General features: G+C 42.2%; 1 protein-coding gene across 2 annotated transcripts in view; it reads right to left on the bottom strand.

Annotated features, from left to right (window-relative positions):
• The window catches only part of atp8a1 (ATPase phospholipid transporting 8A1), a 269218-nt gene that overhangs the window by 197193 nt on the left and 50313 nt on the right, over positions 1-21712 (bottom strand). For both annotated transcript variants that reach the window (XM_078399210.1, XM_078399200.1), the window contains exons 3-4: positions 12607-12706; positions 2828-2926 (exon numbers count right to left, since the gene is read on the bottom strand). In XM_078399210.1, coding sequence (XP_078255336.1) covers positions 2828-2926; positions 12607-12706 — 199 coding nt within the window. The remainder of the gene's footprint in view (positions 1-2827; positions 2927-12606; positions 12707-21712) is intronic.

Genomic DNA, 21712 nt, shown 5'->3' with positions numbered 1-21712 from the left:
TCTTTGGATTTGGGCTTAAAGAAAGGTCTCAACCTGAACCATTGCCTGTCCACATCGCTCTACAAATGCCGCCTGACCTACCGAGTTCCTTTGTAGAAACAAGGAGTTCTTTCAGTAGTTTGATTCTTTTTGTGCCTCCATCTTTGGATTATGCTGGATTTTACATGATAATGTTCTTCCATTTCATCTCTGGGCTCCCTAATTTACTTCCATACTGCTTTCTGATATAATAAGGACTCACAGGCTATTTTCTTCTGTCTTGTTCTAGCCTCTATACATGTAGGCATCCAGGCTTCAGGTTTGGCCATCCAACTCTTTCCTTGTGGGAATACATTTTCCCATTGGACCTGCATATTAAATACTTCCCAATTCTCAAGGCAGATTTATCACGGGACTGGGATTTATTGTATTTACATATACAAAAACATAAGGTGGAGAGTTCAGGCTATTTACACATGTTAATATTAATTATATGCTACATCCTTAACTACAATTAATACTGCAAAGCAGTATTTGGATGAGGTCACACTTACGGTATGCATGTTAATAATCAATTACATTTTCAATATCTCACTTAGAATACTCTAGCAAAGTTCATCCTTTTTAGGACTTGGTATTTGGAAATAGGAACAAAGAGAAGTTGTGAAACATGCAGTGAAGTCAAAGCATGCACTACTATTTAAGGAAAAAATAGGATCAGCAGAATAGTCTTTTAGATTTCTGAGCAAACTGGCTTCACCATAATCATGTATTCTGAATGGAAGGCCATGTAGAAATCACTCTGCATGTGTGCTAACTGCTACATTCAGGATACAACAGCTGTTGTCACTTTTGCAATTAAAACATTACACTATTAAAAGCGAGTGATTCTCTGAAAGGTAAGAAAAGGCAATGCAAGCTAAATAGTTTATAGTTATCCAATAAGCTGGTAAACTCATTTCACAACATTGTTTCAAAGCTCCTGCTTCTCCATGGCAATATTGAAAGCTTTCCATTATGAAATGTGTATTAAAGCAATACCATGTGGCATTTCTGCATTTCACAGCAAGATGATGGTGCAAATATGATGCAGAGTAGATGATTGTTGCCGTTATAAAATGTAGGCTGTGGCTTGCTCTGCCGTTCATTAGGATCACGATTGATCTTTTACTTCAACATCACGTCTTTGCATTGAACACATCTCTTGATGCACTTAATACTGAGTAAATTAACCTCAGTTTTAAATATACTCAGCAAATGAGGCTCCTTTGAAGCTACTGTGAAGCTACAATTCACTAGACTTGAAGAAGTTGCTTCTCTCTTTCTTTCTCTCTCCTAAATGGACAATCAAGTAATCAACTGCAGTGGACTCCTGTCTACCAGTTGTTTACCCAAATGCACATTAACTGCTAATGTCAGGCAGCTAATCTAAAATGTTCAAATGTTTCCTTCACCACTGGTGCTGAATTATTTAAAAAATAATTGCAACATATTAGTTTTTAGTGACTTGCCTTGTGGGTTTCAATCATCAGATTCCGCTTCTGCATGAAAAATGCACAACTGACCAAAAACCTAACAAAAATACTGTAATGGGGTAAAATAAAATTATAAATTTTTGCTCTTAAAAGTGACTCAATTAAAAAAGTTTTGGATAGTATCTTCTAATCCCCGAAAGCAAACTTTCAGCTTTTATTTTTATTTCCTGATAGGAAAGCAACTTTAAAAAGTCTGACACTTGGTCACATTTTTGAATGGTGAACCTCGAAGCAGAGCAGTGAAGCCTGGGTGTTTGTACATGAAACCCATGTATAACAGACAGATGTAGGTTAATTGGCTTCTTTAAATTGCCCCCCTAGTGTGTGGGATAGTGCTGGTGTACAGGGGTGATCGCTGGTCAGCGTGGACGTAATCGGCCAAAGGGCTTGTTTCCAAGCTGTATCTCTAAAGCATAAAGATCGTAAAATGGCGGCAGGAAGCTTGTGTAAGGGCCAAATTAATGGTGGTTTAAAATTATTGCAGGAGCTGTATCAGGCAAATTAATTATTGCATACTGCAACAAAGCAAAAAATTCTCAACGTCTTTCATGGACTGATTTGTGAAGAATTCATGTCAGTTCTAGCGATTTTCTTTGATTCCTTTAATGAAATCCGCACAAATTTTGTGTTACGTGCAAAATGGCTGCAAATAATTTTGCAGTTGTTTCTACCAGAAAATCTGAGCCAGTGTTTTCCCCAGCAGTTTCAATTTTTGTGGCTGTGTTTATTTTATCATGTCTTTGCAACTTCAAAGTTGAGCAAATAAGGAAATTAATTTAATTATTTTCCCACCACGAGCAGCAAGATGGTTTCACTTTCAATTTAACACAAGTGGTGTTTGAGAGCATATATTTTTCATTTTTAAGATGTTCTGGACAAGCCACTGTGGCTCTGACTAAATATTATCTATGATATCGAAAACCTCATTGCCAACTTACCGCAGGTAAAGCAGACCTCCTGTTAATATATGGATGGAGATATCAAAACAAATGTCCAAGATGCATGCTGTGGTGAGTAGTTTTATTTTCATGCTATAGACGACATTGCAATCATCAGGTCTATTTCCAGTAATGTGTGCTGCAGAGTGTTGAGGAGGTCACTGAATTTATTAAATAGGCCTTTTTTTTAGAAATAGAAAAGGGTTTAATTTATCTCCAGCTATGCGCACTAAACATTTTGCAAGTCAATAACCAAGAACTACACTGCTTGGTTTTTTTTATGTTAAAAAATTCCACTGCCTTCAAATATTATCTTGGTCTTGAACATACAGTAAAACAGTTATCTTTATAACATTGAAAGGGGTGATCACTTACAATATCTTCTATTATTTCTTTGACTGCAGCCACAAGAAGGATAAACAACAATGGGACCAATGTTGTATAACGACCAGTTGGGGAAACATCAGGGATTTGCTGGATAAAAAGAAGAACGTAGGACGTAAATATATGGATTACCTTTCTACAGAACATCCCAATTACCTTTCATTCTGACACAAAAGATCACAGCATACTGGAGATTAAGTCAAGTCAAGTCAATTTTATTTGTATAGCACATTTAAAAACAACCCATGTTGACCAAAGTGCTGTACATCAGTTCAGGTACTAAGAACAAACATACAATGGCACACAAACATAACAGCACATACATAAACTGTTCACAGCACCCCCTCAGAGGGCCTCAAACGCTAGGGAGTAGAAATAGGTTTTGAGCCTGGACTTAAAGGAGTCGATGGAGGGGGCAGTTCTGATGGGGAGAGGGATGCTGTTCCACAGTCTAGGAGCTGCAACCGCAAAAGCGCGGTCACCCCTGAGCTTAAGCCTAGACCACGGGATAGTCAGTAGCCCCAAGTCGGCCGACCTGAGGGACCTGGAGATAGAGTGGTGGGTTAGAAGATTTTTGATAAGGGGGGGGGGGGGGGGCAAGCCCGTTTAGGGCTTTGTATGTGAATAGGAGGAGCTTGAAGTTGATTCTGTACCATACTGGGAGCCAGTGGAGAGAGGCCAGAATAATTGAAATTCAGCCTCATTTACATTCAGACCTTAACTCCAGAAAATGAACAGCAGATCCAGTGGAAAGGCTAAGAGAACAAATATGAGGTGTTTGAAATAAATAGGGCACTAATTTCTGGGTAGATCAGACACTTCGGGTCAGGACCATTCTTCACGTGTTATGTCACATGCTGTGATTGTAGAAGTAAAATTTGAGTTCGCATTTTCAAATGGTATTATTGAATCTTCACATGGTATTTAAATAAGAAAATTGATTTTTGAAGGTACTTGGAGGTAATGTGGGGACAACCAAAAAAGGCTATTAGACTAAATATTTCCCCCCACCAACTCAATTGAATAGGGATAGTGAAAGAGGATGGTATGGCAAGCTATGAGAAAATTTCCAAACAGATCACCAAGGATGGGGGATATCGAACCACTGTCATGCTCATGTGGGTATTATCAATTACCATGAATGATGCTAATGGACCTGTGGATCTCAGCAGATTTGAGACAGAAAGTGCAGAGATGAGGCAGAACCTTTCAAAGACAAAGTTCAAATATGCACTTTCCATGAAGAAAAGTGATTGGAAATTTAGAAGTGATAAGGGCTCTAACAATATTATCCAGCAGTCCAGAAAATGAGCACTTTTAAAATGTACAAGATTTATAAGCACAACAATAAAATATGATCTAGTTTGTGGGATAATTGATACCCAAGGCACATGGAAATAGGGGAACTCTCCTGTCCTGGCCCCTCAAACCTGCTCTACCATTTACTATGAGCAAAGCTGATCTACTGTACTCCATTCCTCAATTGCTTCACTGTGCTAGTTCCACGTGGCTTTCAATTCCCCAATATTTCCAAAATGTACCCACCTCATCCTTAAATACCTCCAGTGATCTAACTTGCACAATCTCCTGCAAGAAGCACTACCTCCTGCAAGAAGAAATTCCCATGCAAGATGGATTATCATCGACTTGTGTCTCTTTTGTTTGAATTTCTCAACATTTGTTTCAATAAGGTCACCCCCATTCTTCTAAACTCCAAAATAAAACCGATCCAACATCTTTAGCTATTCATGCGAAGACATTCCCGTCTTCCAGGAATTAGCTGAGTGAATCTTTTCTGGATTGCCATCAATGCTAGTAAATTCCTAGTGTTAAATAAGGAAATCAAAATTGTACACAGTACTCCAGAGCTGTGGCCTTACCAACAACCTGTACAATTGTAGCAACACAGCCATTTCTAAACTCAACCTCCCTCACACAAGAGCATTTCTAAACTCCAAGCCTTTCAACAATAAAGTCAGTGGGTGAACTCCCTTCCCTGGCCAGCCTTTAAATTGCACTGTGGATTTGGGTGACAAGGTGAAGTCAGTGATTGACAGTCAGTCCAATAGACTGTTACTTAGAAATTACTTTTTCCAAAATCTGGTGAGCTGCACAGGGGGCTACATTTGTTGCTGTTGCAAAATTAAGGGGGGTCACCAAATAAAAACTAAGAAGTTGCTATAGTGATATACTCCTTTCAAGCAGCATTACAACTCCATCTGCACATTTTGTAAATCATTACTGCTTGTGAGGCAGGGGTGAACTCCCTGGCCTTTAAATTGCACTGTGGATCTGGGTGGTAATTCTGTGCAGACTCATATGGAAATGAGTTGACACCATTAAAATTGACAGCCGGAAAGATTTTTGGTGGGGGTGCAGAGGAGAGAGTTCAATGATGCATGGGTCTTCTGGGAGAGAACAAGAGGATGAAATGCAGTGATAGCACCCCTTGGGCTCTCCGTTCACAGAAGCCACAATCTTTCACTGCAGGCTTCAGGCAACAATCTTTTAGAACAAAAAAATTACAGCAAAGTATTTTTGTGTACGAAAATTATATCTGTGGGGCATCTCAAGTCATGAACAATTCTCCACCATGAGTGTCAAGTACCTCCCATTGAAGAGATAATAACAATAGATGCAAGTTAAGACATTGTTTCAAGTTCTATTAAGAATGGAATGGACAGATATGAATTCGTGCAGGATGATAAGAGTTGGTCTTGGCATCGTGTTCCTGGACTGTACTGTTCTATGTTCTGAGAGACTACTTATCCATTGTGTATATTAGTAGGATCATCACACGCCAAGAAAAAAATGGGGCTTTGGCAGCTGCACTACGACAAATTATGATACGAATACTCAGAATAATTTAAGCAGGAAGAACTTGTGCAGGAAATGGGCTTAAAACCCCTCCAGAACAATGAAACTGCTTTTGTGCAACATTCATGCAAAAAACACATAACTGGCACCTTCAGGCATACTTCTACCACAGAGCAGCATCAGGGATCGCCTTTACATAATACTAATACCAGAGCTATGCAGCCAACAAGGGGAATCTAAGAATTTAATTTGTAGAAAAGAAAATACATTTTGGAATCATGGAAGTAACAGCAGATAAGGTAGTCATGTAGCACTGAGTCCATACCAAGTCTCTACAATAATAACCCAGCTGGAACCCCATACACTGAACAGACACCTGCACTTTTTACCTTTATTGTTCAATTCCCTTTCAAAAAATATTTGAATTCATCTGCACCATTCCTTGCAGCTGTCCCCTTCCAATTTCTAACCCCTCTCTGCATAAATCTTTGTGTTACACTCTGTTTAATTTATTTCTCAGTTACGAAACTGGTTTGGGTATTTAGTGTCCCAATAGAGTATTCCTGTTGTTAATTTTTTTTAAATTCAAAATTCGGAAGTAAGTTTGAAAAAAAGAGGAAATCCCATTGTTTTCATATTTCCGTATTTGATGATTCACAGCTGACAGCTGTGGAGGAGGAAATAGACCCCACCTGGGGCAGGCATGGGCTAGATCCCCATGTCAGCAGGATCCAATACTATTCAGTATTTTGGATTCACCCACTTATGGCTACGAACAGAATTAATGAAAGAATACCCCTAGAGTCTGCGAGAGTGAGGGCGGAAGAAGCCTCATTGACGGATAATGACATAGACCTAGGAACGGAAAAGACCATGAGCAATACACGCACTCAACAAGAACCATGTGCACAATCAGCATCCGAGAAGAGGTTTCAGGTCGGCTCCTGCGGCTGGAAGAAAATAACATCTTCAAAGGGCTTGAAAATACATCAAGGAAAGAAAGGGTGCTTGAGGGAGGGAAAACAGGGACCTCGCATTGATAAGTACTTCCTGAGAAGTCAATCAAGTCAGTCGAATGAAGTCCAGCGACCGGAGTCTCACCAAAGTTCGCAGGGCATCAGCCCCCCTGATGAAGGAAACTCAAGCACAGTTATGCAGGCAGAGCCCATCCAGCCAAGAAAACCAGCAATGGAGAAAAAGATCAGCGGAAGAAAACCCCACGTGAAATGGCCTGGAACCTTGGAGAAGAATGGGAGACCATAAATGCAGACCTGACCAGTATCCTACAGGGTGTACGGGGTACAGTCGAAAGAAAGCTTGATAAGATGGAGGACATAATTTATGGCTATGGAGCAGAACGATATGGAGTAAGGGAGGAAAAGGAAAGGGCACCAGCTTTGGAAAGCAAGTCCAGATGGCAAAAGGAGATGGAATGCCTAATCCGGGAGAGAAGGCAGCTCAAGAAGCAGTGGAGGAAGGCTTCTGATAGTGAGAAGGAGGGCATCAACATTCTCCAGGGAAACATCAAAAGCCGTTTAGCAACCCTGAGACGAGCAGAATACCTGCGGAAATCTCGAATAAAGAAAGAATGAACGAGATCACGCTTCTTCGACCCCTATAAGTTCGTAAAATCACTTTTCATCAAAGAAAAAGGAAACCTGAAAACATCAAGGCAGGAGCATCTGAAAAGAATACATGCGGATGACAAGAGACACCTGAAGACAGCTATTCCATCGGACATTCCACCAATTGAACAACCAGAGCACCAGATGGACATTAATCCTCCAAAGTGGAGGGAGATGGAACAGACAGTAAAGCGGGTAAGAGCATCTTCAGGGCCAAATGGGGTTCCGTATCGACTCTACAAGAGTGCTCCTGATGTTCTTCGCTTCCTGTGGAGGCTAATGAGAGTGGCTTGGGAGAAGAGAATTATACCCAAAGCATGGCGCAGGGCAGGTGGAGTCCTGATTCCGAAAGAGAAGGAATCCACAGATATCAGCAAATTCTGCCCTATCAGTCTCCTCAATGTAGAGGGTAAAATCTTCTTCAGCATCATAGCTCAGAGGATGACCAGCTATTTAGAGAGAAACAACCTTGTGGATACAACAGTCCAAAAAGCAGGCATCCCAGGGTTCTCTGGATGTCTCGAAAATACCAGCATGATTTGGCACCAAATCCAGACTGCAAGAAAAGAGATCTGCATGTCATTTTCCTTGACCTTGCCAATGCGTTCGGAACTGTCCTGCACAGTTTCCTCTGGGCATCCTTTGACTTCTTCAGGATACCAGAGACCATCTCAAGCCTTGTCAAGGCTTATTTTCAAGATCTGCAGCTCTGTTTCACCATGCCAGACTTTACCACCACATGGCACTGCATGGAGATTGGCATAATGGCAGGGTGTTCCATCTCCCCATTGATTTTTACAATGGCTATGGAAGTCATCATAAGGGCCTCCAAGTGGGTGGTGGGAGGCGAGCGGCTGAAGTCTGGAGTCCGTCTACCACCCATCAGGGCCTACATGGATAACATGACAATCATAACAACAACAGCACCTTGCACCTGGCGCCTTTTAGGGAAGCTTCAAGAGAACATCACTGGGGTTAGAATGAAATTTAAGCCATCCAAATCAAAAAGCATTTCTATAATCAAAGGCAAACTGACAGATCAAAGATTTTTCATTGATCAAGAACCAATCCCAACTGTGTCAGAGAAGCCAATTAAAAGTCTGGGGAGATGATATGACTAAACTGAAGGACACTGATCAGGCAAACGAGCTTAGGCAAGAAATCATCAAAGGTCTGGCGAACATCGACCGATCCATATTGCCTGGAAAGCTGAAAATCTGGTGCCTGCAGTTTGGGTTACTACCTCGCCTTATGTGGCCACTAACAATGTATGACATCACCCTCACAAGAGTCGAGAAGATGGAAAAGAACAATCAGCTCTTTTGTGAGAAAGTGGTTAGGTGTTCCTCGATGCCTGAGCAGCGTAGACCTGTACGGTCAGGGGGTACTTCAGCTGCTTCTCTCTAGCCTCACAGAGGAGTTCAAGTGCACTAAAGTCAGACTAGAGATGACCCTGGCAGAATCGAGGGACACTGTCATCCAAGCTGCTGCCCCAACCCTGGCAACAGGAAAGAAGTGGACAGCTAAGAATGCGACACAGCAGGCAAAATCTGCTCTCCATCAAGGCGACATGATTGGGCAAGTCCAACACAGAAGAAGTGGCTTGGGGCTTGGCGGAAAGCGACCTTGCTAGAACAAGGCATCCTCACTGGAGCGCCGGAAGTTGGTCACGGCCGAAGTCCGCCGACACGAGGAGTCGAGTAGGTGTGCCAAGGCTGTGTCGCAAGCCAAACAGGGCCAGTGGATGAGATGGGAGAGTGTGGAAAAGCGGAAGATCAGCTGGAAGGACATGTGGGAGATGGAGGCGAGCAGGATAAGTTTCCTCATTCGGGCAACCTATGATGTCCTTCCTAGCCCAAAATCTCAACCAATGGCTGGGCGAAGATCCATCATGCCCCCTGTCTTCAACACCAGCCACGCTTAAGCACATCCTCACTGGGTGTAAAGTAAGCCTCTCCCAGGGACGGTACACCTGGAGACATAATCAAGTGCTCAAATGCCTGGCAGCGACTCTGGAAAGCAGGAGAACAACCAACAATGCCCTGCCGCCCAGAACAACCAACCCAGTTATGCCAATTGCCTTTGTTCGGGAGGGGGAACAAAAGCAACGGAAAATTCCACCAAGTACAAGGTTTGGACAGTTGGAGGCAGCCCGGGACTGGCAGATGCTGGTGGATGTGGACCAACGGCTTACAGTTCCATCAGAGATGGCCATCACCAACTTGAGGCCTGATCTTGTCCTCTGGTCGAACTCTCAGCACATGGTGCATTTTGTGGAGCTCACAGTCCCTTGGGAGGATGCTGTGCAGGAAGCCTTTGAAAGAAAGAAACTGCACTACACAGAGCTTGCAGCGGAGGCAGAACAATGGGGCTGGAGAGCAAAGATCTGCCCGGTAGAAGTTGCATGTCGAGGATTTGTGGCAACATCTACCGTAAGACTGATGAAGGACCTGGGGATCAGCGGACAAGCCCTACGCCAGGCTACCAAAGAAACATCACGGGTGGCAGAGCGGAGTAGCCAGTGGCTCTGGCTGAAGAGGAAAGACCCCATCTGGTCTCTCAAATATGCCGGCTAGGCAGATGCAGAGGGGGGTGGTTCTGGGATGTCAGAATGCACTGCTGAACCTACTGGAGACGTCGTGGGTCCAATCAGCGAAACGTCGATGAAAGTAGGTGCCCACTTGATAATCCCAATGACGTGTCTGCCTAGCCTTTCTCAACATCGGAGGAGCATAGGTGAGTGCATAAGCCTCCCATCACCACCGGGAGCAAGTTGACATTTGGCACTTTGGATTTCTAACATCTTGTCCTGTATATTTGGAAAACAGTTCCTGTCCAAGATTATTTTGTTTTTAAAATGAGAGCACAGCTTTATCAATCTTCCCTTTCACAGATTGGAAACCAGGTCCATTGGCATAGCACCCTAACACAACCTCAAGGTTGCCACATGCACTTCAATCTACTGAATTACTTTTAACAAATTGGTTGTTAATCTATTTACAAACTGAACAGCAATTTTATATGCAACACTGTACCAATAGTTTATTTTAGAGATACAGCATGGTAACATGCCCTTCGGCCAATGAGTCTGCTCCAACCAGTGATCGCCCATACACTAGTTCCAGCCTACACACTCGGGTCAATTTATAGCAGCCAATTAACCTACAAACCTGCATGTCTTTAGAGTGTGGGAGGTAAAACAGAGCACCCAGAGAAAACACATGCAGTCACAGGGAGAATGTCCAAACTCCATATAAACAGCACCTGTAGTCAGGATCAAACCCAGATCTCTGGCACTGTAAGGCACCAACACTACAGCTGTGCCACTATGCTGCCTGCCCATAGCAGCAAATAGATTCAGAGTTTTACAGCAGAGCCCTTTGGCCTGAGTGCACACCAATCTCAAGCACTCCACTTTACATCAATCCTCACATTTTATCAATTCCCTCAATATTTTATCTTTCACTTACATACTATGTTCAATTTACAGTGTCCAAATTGTAAGGGTTAACATTAGGCAAGCAGCTATGTAAGGGTTAACTTTAGGCACGCAGCTATGCGAGTACTATTGTAGGAGTAATCTGTAAGACCTCTTGTGTTTTTTTTAATGTGCAGCACAATTCATGGCTGGCTGCATCTGTCTGGTATCAGTAACTAGCGCTCAAGGTTCAGATCTGTTAAGAAAAACCTCCTGCCCTATGTGACTAAGTTTTGTTTCAGAGATATGACGAGGTTTAGTTTCAGAGAATAGAAAAATCACATTGGACATTGTAAAATTACCATACAAGGCCATAACGGAAAGCCTCCGGTGCACTGTTAAGGGTATAAATGTGTGTGTATGTAAACGATCAGAGAGAGAGACTGCACTACCTGCCCAAGCGTCACTGGACGTTTTTGCAACTAGACTCTCTCCCACCTTGGTGAGTGCAATAAAGAGGTTAAACGAACTCGGTTGTCTGACTGTTTTCTGTTAATAGGTCACGAACTACAACAAAATAACTCATCAAACCACAAGTCACAGGATATGGGAAGAAACAAGAGCACTTGGAGGAAACTCACAGTCACAGGGCAAACGCCACACGGACAGCACAAATGTGATGAACAGTTGACGTGGTTTGTTTTAGTGCTTTGGAAAAAAATGTGGCCAATTTCCCCATGTGGTAAAAATCTAACATAGTGGACCATTCTAGGAGCGTTTACCCTTTTGGCTTTAACAGGGCCTACCACTGGGTGAAAATGCATCCCATATTAAAGGAACATAAAATCAGATTAGTTTATAGATTAAATGTCGGGACACACTGCCATATATATTTGACTTTAACACACACTCTAAAATAGGTCACCATTACTACCCCAGCTAATTTCTGTTCAGGGTGGTAAAAAAAAAATTGTCAGCATTATTTAGATGTGTAAACATTTCCTCATCCTATTCACATTTCCTTAAATACATGTTCATTGAAATCCGTTTGCCCGTCACTTGTTCATTTAACATGCACATCACTTAAATGTTAGTGTAGGAAAATAACTGCAGATGCTGGTACAAATCGAAGGTATCACAAAATGCTGGAGTAACTCAGCAGGTCAGGCAGCATCTCAGGAGAGAAGGAATGGGTGACTTTTCGGGTCGAGACCCTTCTTCAGACAAATGTTACATTTGCACTTTTCATTATGACTGCAATCATTCAATGTGATTTACAAACTGTGTGACGGGCAGAAAACCAAGACCAGTGACCTGAATGTACTTCATGAATTCGGTATTAACCCTTTGCATTGCTGTTAGAGTGGTTTTCAATACATTTAACAAATTTTCCATTAATTAAATTTTAGAGTGTTGTTGTTTTATCACATTTTTGATCTAGATGTGTACATGGATAGATCTGGAGTTTGCCTCTCACAACCTAGTAACAAATCCTTACAAATATTTTAACAGTACAGACGTTGAAATCCAATCAGTACACAAAACAATAATCAAAAAAATATATTCTTAAATATATCAATGATCGATGGACTGGTACATGGCAAGTCAGAAGAATGGTTCTTCATTCTGGACTAAAATTATTTTAAATAAAAAACACCAAGTGCTGGAGTAACTCAGTAACTCAACTTCGGTCTAAAGAAGGGTCTCAATCTGAAACATCATATGTCCATGTCTTCAACAGTTGCTGCCCGACACGTTGAATTACTCCAGCCATTTGATTTTTATTTGTAAACCGTTTTATTTTATCTGCAATTCCTTGTGTCTCTAAAATTACTTTTCAAAAATGTCTAAAAGTGGAGAATATATTTATAAATTTTTAAAACCAACCTTGTGCAATCAAGCAAACTTACCTGGAGAAGGGCTATAAACAGGAAAAAAGAGTTGGCTGCTCGTCTAAACTGTGAGTATAGGAACCTTGGCAGGAATGTAAGCAGGTTATATTTTGCAGTGCTGTAGAGAAACAAAACAGATAATCAGATATTAAACCAATATGCATTAATTAGAATCAACTGAAATGCAATATGTGTCACAATATGTGTGATGGAATTTGTTTCCATCACAACAAATTCAATAGGTATACAGATGCAAATGAACGCACATATGCTTCAGAATTATTTGTGAAGTTGAACAAGTATGGATATATGAGCGGTCACCAAATGGAAAGCACCAGAGGAGGAGTAAATGCTAAACTGCAATGGGCAGAAACCGCAATTCTCCATTTTTAAACTGATCCACTAAGCTCTTCCTGCAACAGGCCACAATAGTCGGCCATTGATCACATTGATAAAATCCCAAACGACAGTTCATAAGTTCTTGGAGCAGACTTAGGTCATTTGGCCCATCAAGTCTACTCTGCCATTCAATCATGGCTGATCTTTATTTTCCTCTCAACCCCATTCTCCTGCCTTCTCCCCATAACCCCTGACACCTTTACTAATCAAGAATCTGTCAATCTCTGCCCTAAAAATATCCATTGACTTCCACAGCCATCTGTACAATGGTAATCCAAGGAAATATAATAATCTATTAACCACACCTGGATTCTGAAATATTGCTGCACTTTTTAAAATCCAAAATGTACCTCAAATTAAATTCATTCGTCATGATGTCACCTGTGGTTCACAAAATCACACAGCAGGTAGCCTGCAGCTCTAACAGATTGATGCTGCTTTAAAGTTGTAAAAGCTGATTATTCTAACATAACTACTACTAATTCTGTATGCAAATCTTTCATAAAATGAGATATAATCCAGTTTCTAATTTAGAATGATGTCACATTTCACCCTTAATCACATTATTCAAGGGCAAATGTGAAAGTTTGGTGGACTATAAGATTTATTCTTCAAGCAACTGAATCATTTATACAACAAAAATGTAAGGTAAACATTCCTAATTTTAAAGCACAAAATGGCATCATTCGGAAAATGAAAAGCAATCTTTTTGCTCACGCACTGTTTAAAGCCCCGAAGATTTGCAAAATTTAGCTCATTTCTAAGGCAAATCCATAATGTACCCTCACAATAAATGACCAAAGCAGACCAAAACCTATGAATCTAACCGATGATCAATGGGAATAAGCCAAGGACTGCAATATATCAATTAAAACCAAACTACAAGATAAATTAGCCATCTTCATTTCACAGCGTAGCAGCCATATCTGGGGGAGGGAAAGTTTAATTGACAAGAAGTCTCCTTCAATATTAATAAGAAAAATCTTTGCCATTAGCATTTCTGACCTTGTGCAACGATATTATACATTGAGAATGAAAGTTTGTGCTAAAACTAAGCCAAATATAATTGACCTACAATGTCAGGATATTGAAATTCTTATAATTAATTCTTCAGATGCGCAAAGCTCAGTGTCATCAACACCAAACGGGAACATTTATTCACTTTCCCACACATTTTCTTGATTTAAATTATAATAACACTGATTTTTTGTCGCTGGACGGATAATTGTGCCGACTGCCAATCTGAAACAAAAGGCTGCCCCAAACAACAACAAAAATCACATGGATTTTCACTTTTCTGACCTCGCAGTAACTTCTGGATCCCACATTTATCCAAGCAAACCATGTTCCAGAGATTGTCAGTTACATTATGCAATGACACTACTACTAATCATTTCAGTTTGACCATCATTTCAGTGAGCTTGCTGGAATCTAGTGAATGCTATTTTTTTTAAGCAAACAGCATGTAAAATATAATTTTCAAAGCATAACTTTTAAACTGACTTTAAATAGTTTGCAGAATAGTTGGAAGATGAAGGATTTGGCTGGAATATCAAGCAACCAGTTGGAAAAACAGAAGCAACTTTGAATTATTTGTGAGGGACTGACAACTTACACAAATAAAATCAGCTTTTTTAGACTGTTAGGGATTGTTAGACAAAGGACATGATGCCTCAGGGATTATGTGGATAGAAGGCATTAACACAAACAAGAACCAGTCTCAAAATACCTGTTCAAATGTAAACAGTGATCAGTTTTGCAAACAAATTGTACTGTCCACAGATCATAAGCTACTGCTCAGAGCAGGAGGTCGCTCATAAACATCGTTTGTTAGCAGCATGACCATACTGCAACTTTTGGAGCCCACATTTTCCCATGCACACTACATTCCAGAGATCGTTATCAGTGTGATTATGCAATGACTTCACTACTAACCAATGCTGTAAACATTAGAAATGCAAAGTCTGAGGCAACAACTGTGGTCATTACTCTACATTATCATTATTATTTACAAAAAAAAGCAGGGGGCAGTTGAAGCAGCATTCATTGAACAAGAGAAGTCAAGTGAAGACACATAACTGCAGATGCTGGAATCTTGAGCAAAACAAAAAGATGCTGATGGAACCCAGCAGGTCAGGCAGCATCTGGGGGAAGGAATGGTTAGGCAACATTTCTGCTCAGGACTCTTTTCAGTTTAATTTAGATATACAGCACGGAAACAGGCTCATCGGCCCATGAGTCCGCGCCGACCAGCGATCCCTGAACACTAACACTGTTCTATACACACTGGGGATAATGTACCAAGCCAATTAGCCCACAAACCTGTATGTCTTTGGAGTGTGGCAGGAAACCGGAGCACCCAGGGAAAACCCACACAGGTCATGGGGAGAATGTACAAACTCCATACAGACAGCACCCATAGACAGAATCAAACCCAGGTCGCTGGTGCTGTAAGGCAGCTGTGCCATCGCTTCAGACTGATTGGAGTAGAGGAAAGAAAGCTGGAAATGAAGCGTGGGCATTCCCTCCCTAGATGCTGTCTGACCCGCTGAGATCCTCCAGCATTGTTTTTTTGTTTTGCTGAAATCTAGTGAAGACACTTGCTCCAGCATTTTGTGTCTACCCTAACGTGGAGGTCCTGCTTCTTAACCTTTTGCCTAACTTCCTATAATCATTTTGCGGGACCACATCCTTTTCCTGCCCATGTCATTTGTGGCAATAGACAATAGGTGCAGGAGGAGGCCATTCTGCCCTTCGAGCCAGCACCGCCATTCAATGTGATCATGGCTGATCATTCTCAATCAGTATCCCGTTCCTGCCTTCTCCCCATACCCCCTGACTCCGCTATCCTTAAGAGCTCTATCTAGCTCTCTCTTGAATGCATTCAGAGAATTGGCCTCCACTGCCTTCTGAGGCAGAGAACTCCACAGATTCACAACTCTCTGACTGAAAAAGTTTTTCCTCATCTCAGTTCTAAATGGCCTACCCCTTATTCTTAAACTGTGGCCCCTTGTTCTGGACTCCCCCAACATTGGGAACATGTTTCCTGCCTCTAACGTGTCCAACCCCTTAATAATCTTATACGTTTCGATAAAATCTCCTCTCATCCTTCTAAATTCCAGTGAATACAAGCAAGATGCACAATGACTTCCAGCTACTCACCCTCCCCCTTGAGAATGTCATGTAGCCACTCTGAGACATCCTGGACCCTGGCACCAGGGAGGCAACAACACCCTGGAGTCACTATTGGCTGCACAGAATCTCCTGTCTGCCCCCCTAACTAAAGGGACACCTACTACTATGGCTCTGCCTGATACCACCCTTCCCTGCTGTGCCTTAGAGCCAGGCTCAGTGCCACTGATACTGATATCAACTCTCAACAGTATCCAAAACTGTACACCTGTTTTGAAGGGGGGGGGGGGGACACAGGGGTCACGTGCACTCTCTGCCTACTCTACTACTCTTCCTAGCGGTCACCCACCGACTCTCTTCCTGGACATTAGCATGACCAAAGATACTAGAGGAGCAAGATAGTCCACTCAACCCTAAAACCGTAGTATGTCATGGTGCCATTTTAGTAGGCAGAAACTTGCAGAAACATTTAAAAGAAAAATAACATAAATCTGTGAATTGATAGATATTCTGCATTTTAATGGTATCACACATACTATTCCCCCAAAACACTGATTACACTGCGAGAGGCATAGAGAACAGCGGGTTTTGCCTACTAAAATGGCGGACGTAACACTCCTTTGCGTACTACACTTCATTCTGCCCGCCATCTCTACCGCACTGAAACAAGAAACAAAAAGCACAACAGAAACAGACCTCCTGCCCCCCACCCCCGACTCCTTGGGCCATAGACTCACACCATCTCTTCCCCACAACACGGCCGCTCCCAATTGTCTGTTCCGCTACACCTTGCCTTCTTTTTATAAGCTACTTATTTAGCCAATTTGGATGCTCCAAACCAATCAATGGATTTGCTCTTCAAACCTCCTGTTTCTGCTTCGACCTGAAATTGACTTACCCAAATCTGTCCACAGACTTGCTTTTTATGGCTCTCAATTGGTGAGACGCTATTAGCTTCAGTGGAATAGAAATCATTATTAATCTGGTTAGGAAAAGGGCTGAGCAACAAGAGGAAAAATAGGGTTATAGGAAAGATGTTGTCAAGCTGGTTCTGGTTATGGTTGATTACTGCGAAAACACCTCATAAGTGGTTATCTCGCGCAAGTTGGAGTGAGTAATGATTAAATTTTGGTGGGCCTTTTTGACCAAGCTGGAAAGGGTACAGAGTAGATTTACGAGGATATTACCAGGATTAGAGGGTCTGAGCTATCGGCAGAGATTGAGTAGGCTTAGACTCTATTCCCTGGAGCAAAGGAGGATGAGGGGTGATCTTTTAGAGGTGTATAAGATCATGAGAGGAATAGATCGGGTAGGTGCACAGAGTCTCTTGCCGAGGACCAGAGGACATTGGTTTAAGGTAAAGGGGAAAACATTTAATAGGAACCTGAGGGGTAACTTTTTCACACAAAGGGTGGTGATGATCGGAAAAAGCTGCAGAGGAGGTAGTTGAGGCAGGGACTATCAATTAAGAAGCAGTTGGACAGGTACATGGATAGGACAGGTTTGGAGGGGTATGGACCAAATGCTGGCAGATGGGACTAGTGTAGCTGGTTAAATGTGAAGGAGAAAAACTGCAGATGCTGGTTTAAATTGAAGGTAGACAAAATATGTTGGGGAACTCAGCGGATCAGGCAGCATCTCTCTCCCGAGATCCGCTGATCCGCTGAATTACTCCAGCATTTTTTGTCCACTAGAGTAGCTGGGTCATGTTGGCCGGTGTGGGAAAGTTGGGCCTGTTTCCACACTGTATCACGCTATGACTCTATGAATCTAGGAACAACGGTCAGGTGTTAAAAGCAGCAGAATGATAAGCGATGCTCAAGGAGATATTTTGGATTCTGCACTATTCCTGTACAGTGACTTTGACAATGACATGGAATCCACTTATCCGACCCAAAAGCAAGCACAACAATGAATAGAGATTGGAACAGAGTATAAATACCATAATAGGCGAATTGAATGAGCAAATAGATTCCAATTCAAGCGTGAATCATCTATTTGGAACCCATAAATTATAATAGATAATAATAGATAATAGACAATAGGAGTAGGCCATTCCATATAACAACTACAGCATGGAAACAGGCCTGTCCGGCCCTACCAGTCCACGCCGACCATTCTCCCTGACCTAGTCTCATCTACCTGCACTCAGACCATAACCCTCCAATCCCCTCCTATCCATATACCTATCCAATTTACTCTTAAATAATAAAATCGAGCCAGCCTCCACCACTTCCACCGGAAGCCCATTCCATACAGCCACAACCCTCTGAGTAAAGAAGTTCCCCCTCATGTTACCCCTAAACCTTTGTCCCTCAATTCTGAAGCTATGTCCCCTTGTTGGAATCTTCCCCACTCTCAAAGGGAAAAGCCTACCCACGTCAACTCTGTCCGTCCCTCTCAAAATTTTAAAAACCTCTATCAAGTCCCCCCTCAACCTTCTACGCTCCAAAGAATAAAGACCCAACCTGTTCAACCTCTCTCTGTAGCCTAAGTGCTGAAACCCAGGCAACATTCTAGTAAATCTCCTCTGTACCCTCTCCATTTTGTCGACATCCTTCCTATAATTTGGCGACCAGAACTGCACACCATACTCCAGATTCGGCCTCACCAATGCCCTGCCCTTCGAGCCAGCACTGCCATTCAATGTAATCATGGCTGATCATCCACAATCAGTACCCCGTTCCCGCCCTCTCCCCATGCCCCCTGCCTCCGCTATCATTAAGAGCTCTATCTAACTCTCTCTTGAAAGCATCCAGAGAATTGGCCTCCACTGCCTTCTGAGGCAGAGAATTCCACAGATTTAACTCCGAGTGAAAAAGTTTTTCCTCATCTCCGTTCCAAATGGCCTACCCCTTATTCTTAAACTGTGGCCCCTGGGATAAAGTTATGAGGAATAAAGTTGCGAAAAACTAGTTGCATTCCAAAAGTCTTGAGTGGGGTCCAGGATCAAAGATTGAAAAACACAATGGAAATATACTAAACTCAAAGGCTCATGGAAAAAACCTGTAAATCTATAAGAATAATTGGGAATTTGTCATGTTGAAGTTATATGAAGCCTCGGTGGTTCAGTTTTACCCTAACTTTCCCTAGTTCTGACAAAAACTCACAACTTTGGGCTGAAACTTGCCAACAGCCAGTGGTTCTGTGGAAAACCATCAGCTAGCTGCAGTCCAGTGCACCAGGTTTGTTCCAGGTTTCCATGCCTATGCATGTGTGTCAAAGTCAGGAATCCACAGTAAGTCAGAAGCGAGAGCTTTGGCCTCACTCCATCCCATTAAGACCAAGATCCCTCTGAAACCCATTGACCCACAGGATTGCATGCACTTCATATATGGCTGCTCGCCTCCACATTACTCAAGGCTGATGCATTCCCATTCATTTGAAAGAAGTTGCCAATTTCAGTTAACAGTAAGTTCAGTTAAGTTTTTTGTTTATTTTTTCTGTATTCGACTGAACATTTTATTGTAGTTATCAAATGACTATATTTCAAACAATTTGATTTTATTTATTTTTTTCTCCAACCGTTTTCATATATTTCTGAAGAGCAACATCTGTAAACAGTTAAGCAGCTGAAGTTCACTCTATTTCGCTACAAAAAAAAGCTAGGAGAACCATTAGGAGTCATGCAACTCTGAGGGTTGTGGAGTGGCTATAAGGCCCAGGCCAAATCCAGTGTGATACACCCCGTAAACTCTTCCTCATCTGCAGTATTTTGTTAATAAACTAATTGGCATTCTGGTCCTGAACCACTTCAAAGACACCTGGGGATGTACCCACACAAATCACTAAAGATGGCAGAACAGGAATGCTTTAAAAGTATAGAGATTTCTACAATATTATAAAACAAAGCAACTGCTGTATGCTCATTAAACAATAAGACATCAGGTATAACACAGTGTGGGATTGTTGTCACCTCTGTTGAGAGATACAGTGCGGAGACCAGCCCTTCAGCCCACAGACACCGCATCGTCCAGCGATCCCCGCTTATTAACACTATCCGACACACACTAGGGACAATTTACATTTATATCGTGAATTAACCGACAAACCTATACGTCTTTGGAGTGTGGGAGAAAACCCATGCAGGTTACGGGTTGAGCTTACAAACTCTGTACAGACAGCACCCATAGTCAGGATCGAACCCGGGTCTCTAGAGCTGTAAGACAATAACTCTCCGCTGAGCCACCTTGCCCCCCATCTTGATATTGGGAATAATGTGAAGGATGGTACATGGGAGATGATAAATGGGTGGTTTGCATCAGAGATGGAAAATAAAACTGGAGTTGTTCTCCTTAGAGAAAATAAAGAAATTTTGATGGAAGTGTTCGCATTATTAATGGCTCTAATACAGCAATTAACTATATTAGATTCTGCAGGCCGCGACCATTATCTCCATCGATCCGCGCCTCTACTGCGGCCTCCAGCAGGCCAGGGCCGTCAACTCATGTGGATTCCAGGCCCAGTTCCAGACCGAGAGTCTGAAGAAGGGACTCGACCCGAAATGTCACCTATCCATGTTCTTCTGAGATGCTGCCTGACCTGCTGAGTTATTCCAGTGCTTTCTGTCCTTTCGTGTATTACCAGCAACTGCAGTTGGTTGTTTCCATTATTTAGGATAATCCCTTACTCGGTTATAGCAGACAATTGGCAATTACAGACACATTGGTCAGTTGTAACAAGGGTTTTCTATAATTTAAAAAGCCAGATTCAATGGCTTCCAAAGCACTGCATTGAAGAGTGCTGAATGCAAATTCAACTGCAAGGACTCGCAGGAAAATGAGGGATGATTTTATAGAGATGTATAGAATCCTGAGAGGGAAGCTGTACAGTCTCTCGCCCAGAGATGGGGAAATTGAGGACCAGAGGACATGGGTCTAAGGTGAAGGGGAAAAGATTTAATAGGAATCTGAGGGGTAACTTTTTCACACAACTTGTGGTGGGTATATGGAACGAGCTGCCAGAGGAAGTAGTTAAGGCAGGGACTATCCCAACGTTAAAGAAATAGTTAGACAGGTATGGATAGAACAGGTTTGGAAGGATATGGGCCAAACACAGGCAGGTAGGTGGTGGATAATGTAGCTGGGACATGATGGCCGGTGTGGGCAAGTTGGGCCAAAGGGCCTGTTTCCACACTGTATCACTCTAGGTCATTGTGGGAAATGACCAATGTTCACTCCGTTGCAAAAGGTCAGCACATTTGGGAGTTCTATGCAATCATTCGATGCTTGGCCAAAGGAAGTCCAGCAGCTGAACTAGATGCTGTAACAATGACATTTTTCAACATGCGTACCCATCCCTAATGGGATTTGCATGCAAAAGGCACAAGGCTTTATTGCTGCATGTTCCACAAGACAAAAGATGTGGTTAAATATAACTTTTCTATCGTAGGTCAATTGCGAGGCCATGAGTCAATGGCCATGTTTGCCGGATAAACACTGGGATGGTTGGGGGGGGGGGGGGGAATAATCACAAAAAAATGTGGATAAAAAGGGTGTGAAACTGTGATTTGTTTGGATGGATGTGCAAAGATTCCAGCAAAAGCAGGATGTACTCAATAGCTGCGATGAAGAATGCTCGCTCTAGCAACAAA

This window comes from Rhinoraja longicauda, chromosome 1 (genome assembly GCF_053455715.1).
Source record: "Rhinoraja longicauda isolate Sanriku21f chromosome 1, sRhiLon1.1, whole genome shotgun sequence".
Classification (NCBI taxonomy): Eukaryota; Metazoa; Chordata; class Chondrichthyes; order Rajiformes; family Arhynchobatidae; genus Rhinoraja; species Rhinoraja longicauda.
This window is presented reverse-complemented; position numbering and strand designations above follow the sequence as displayed.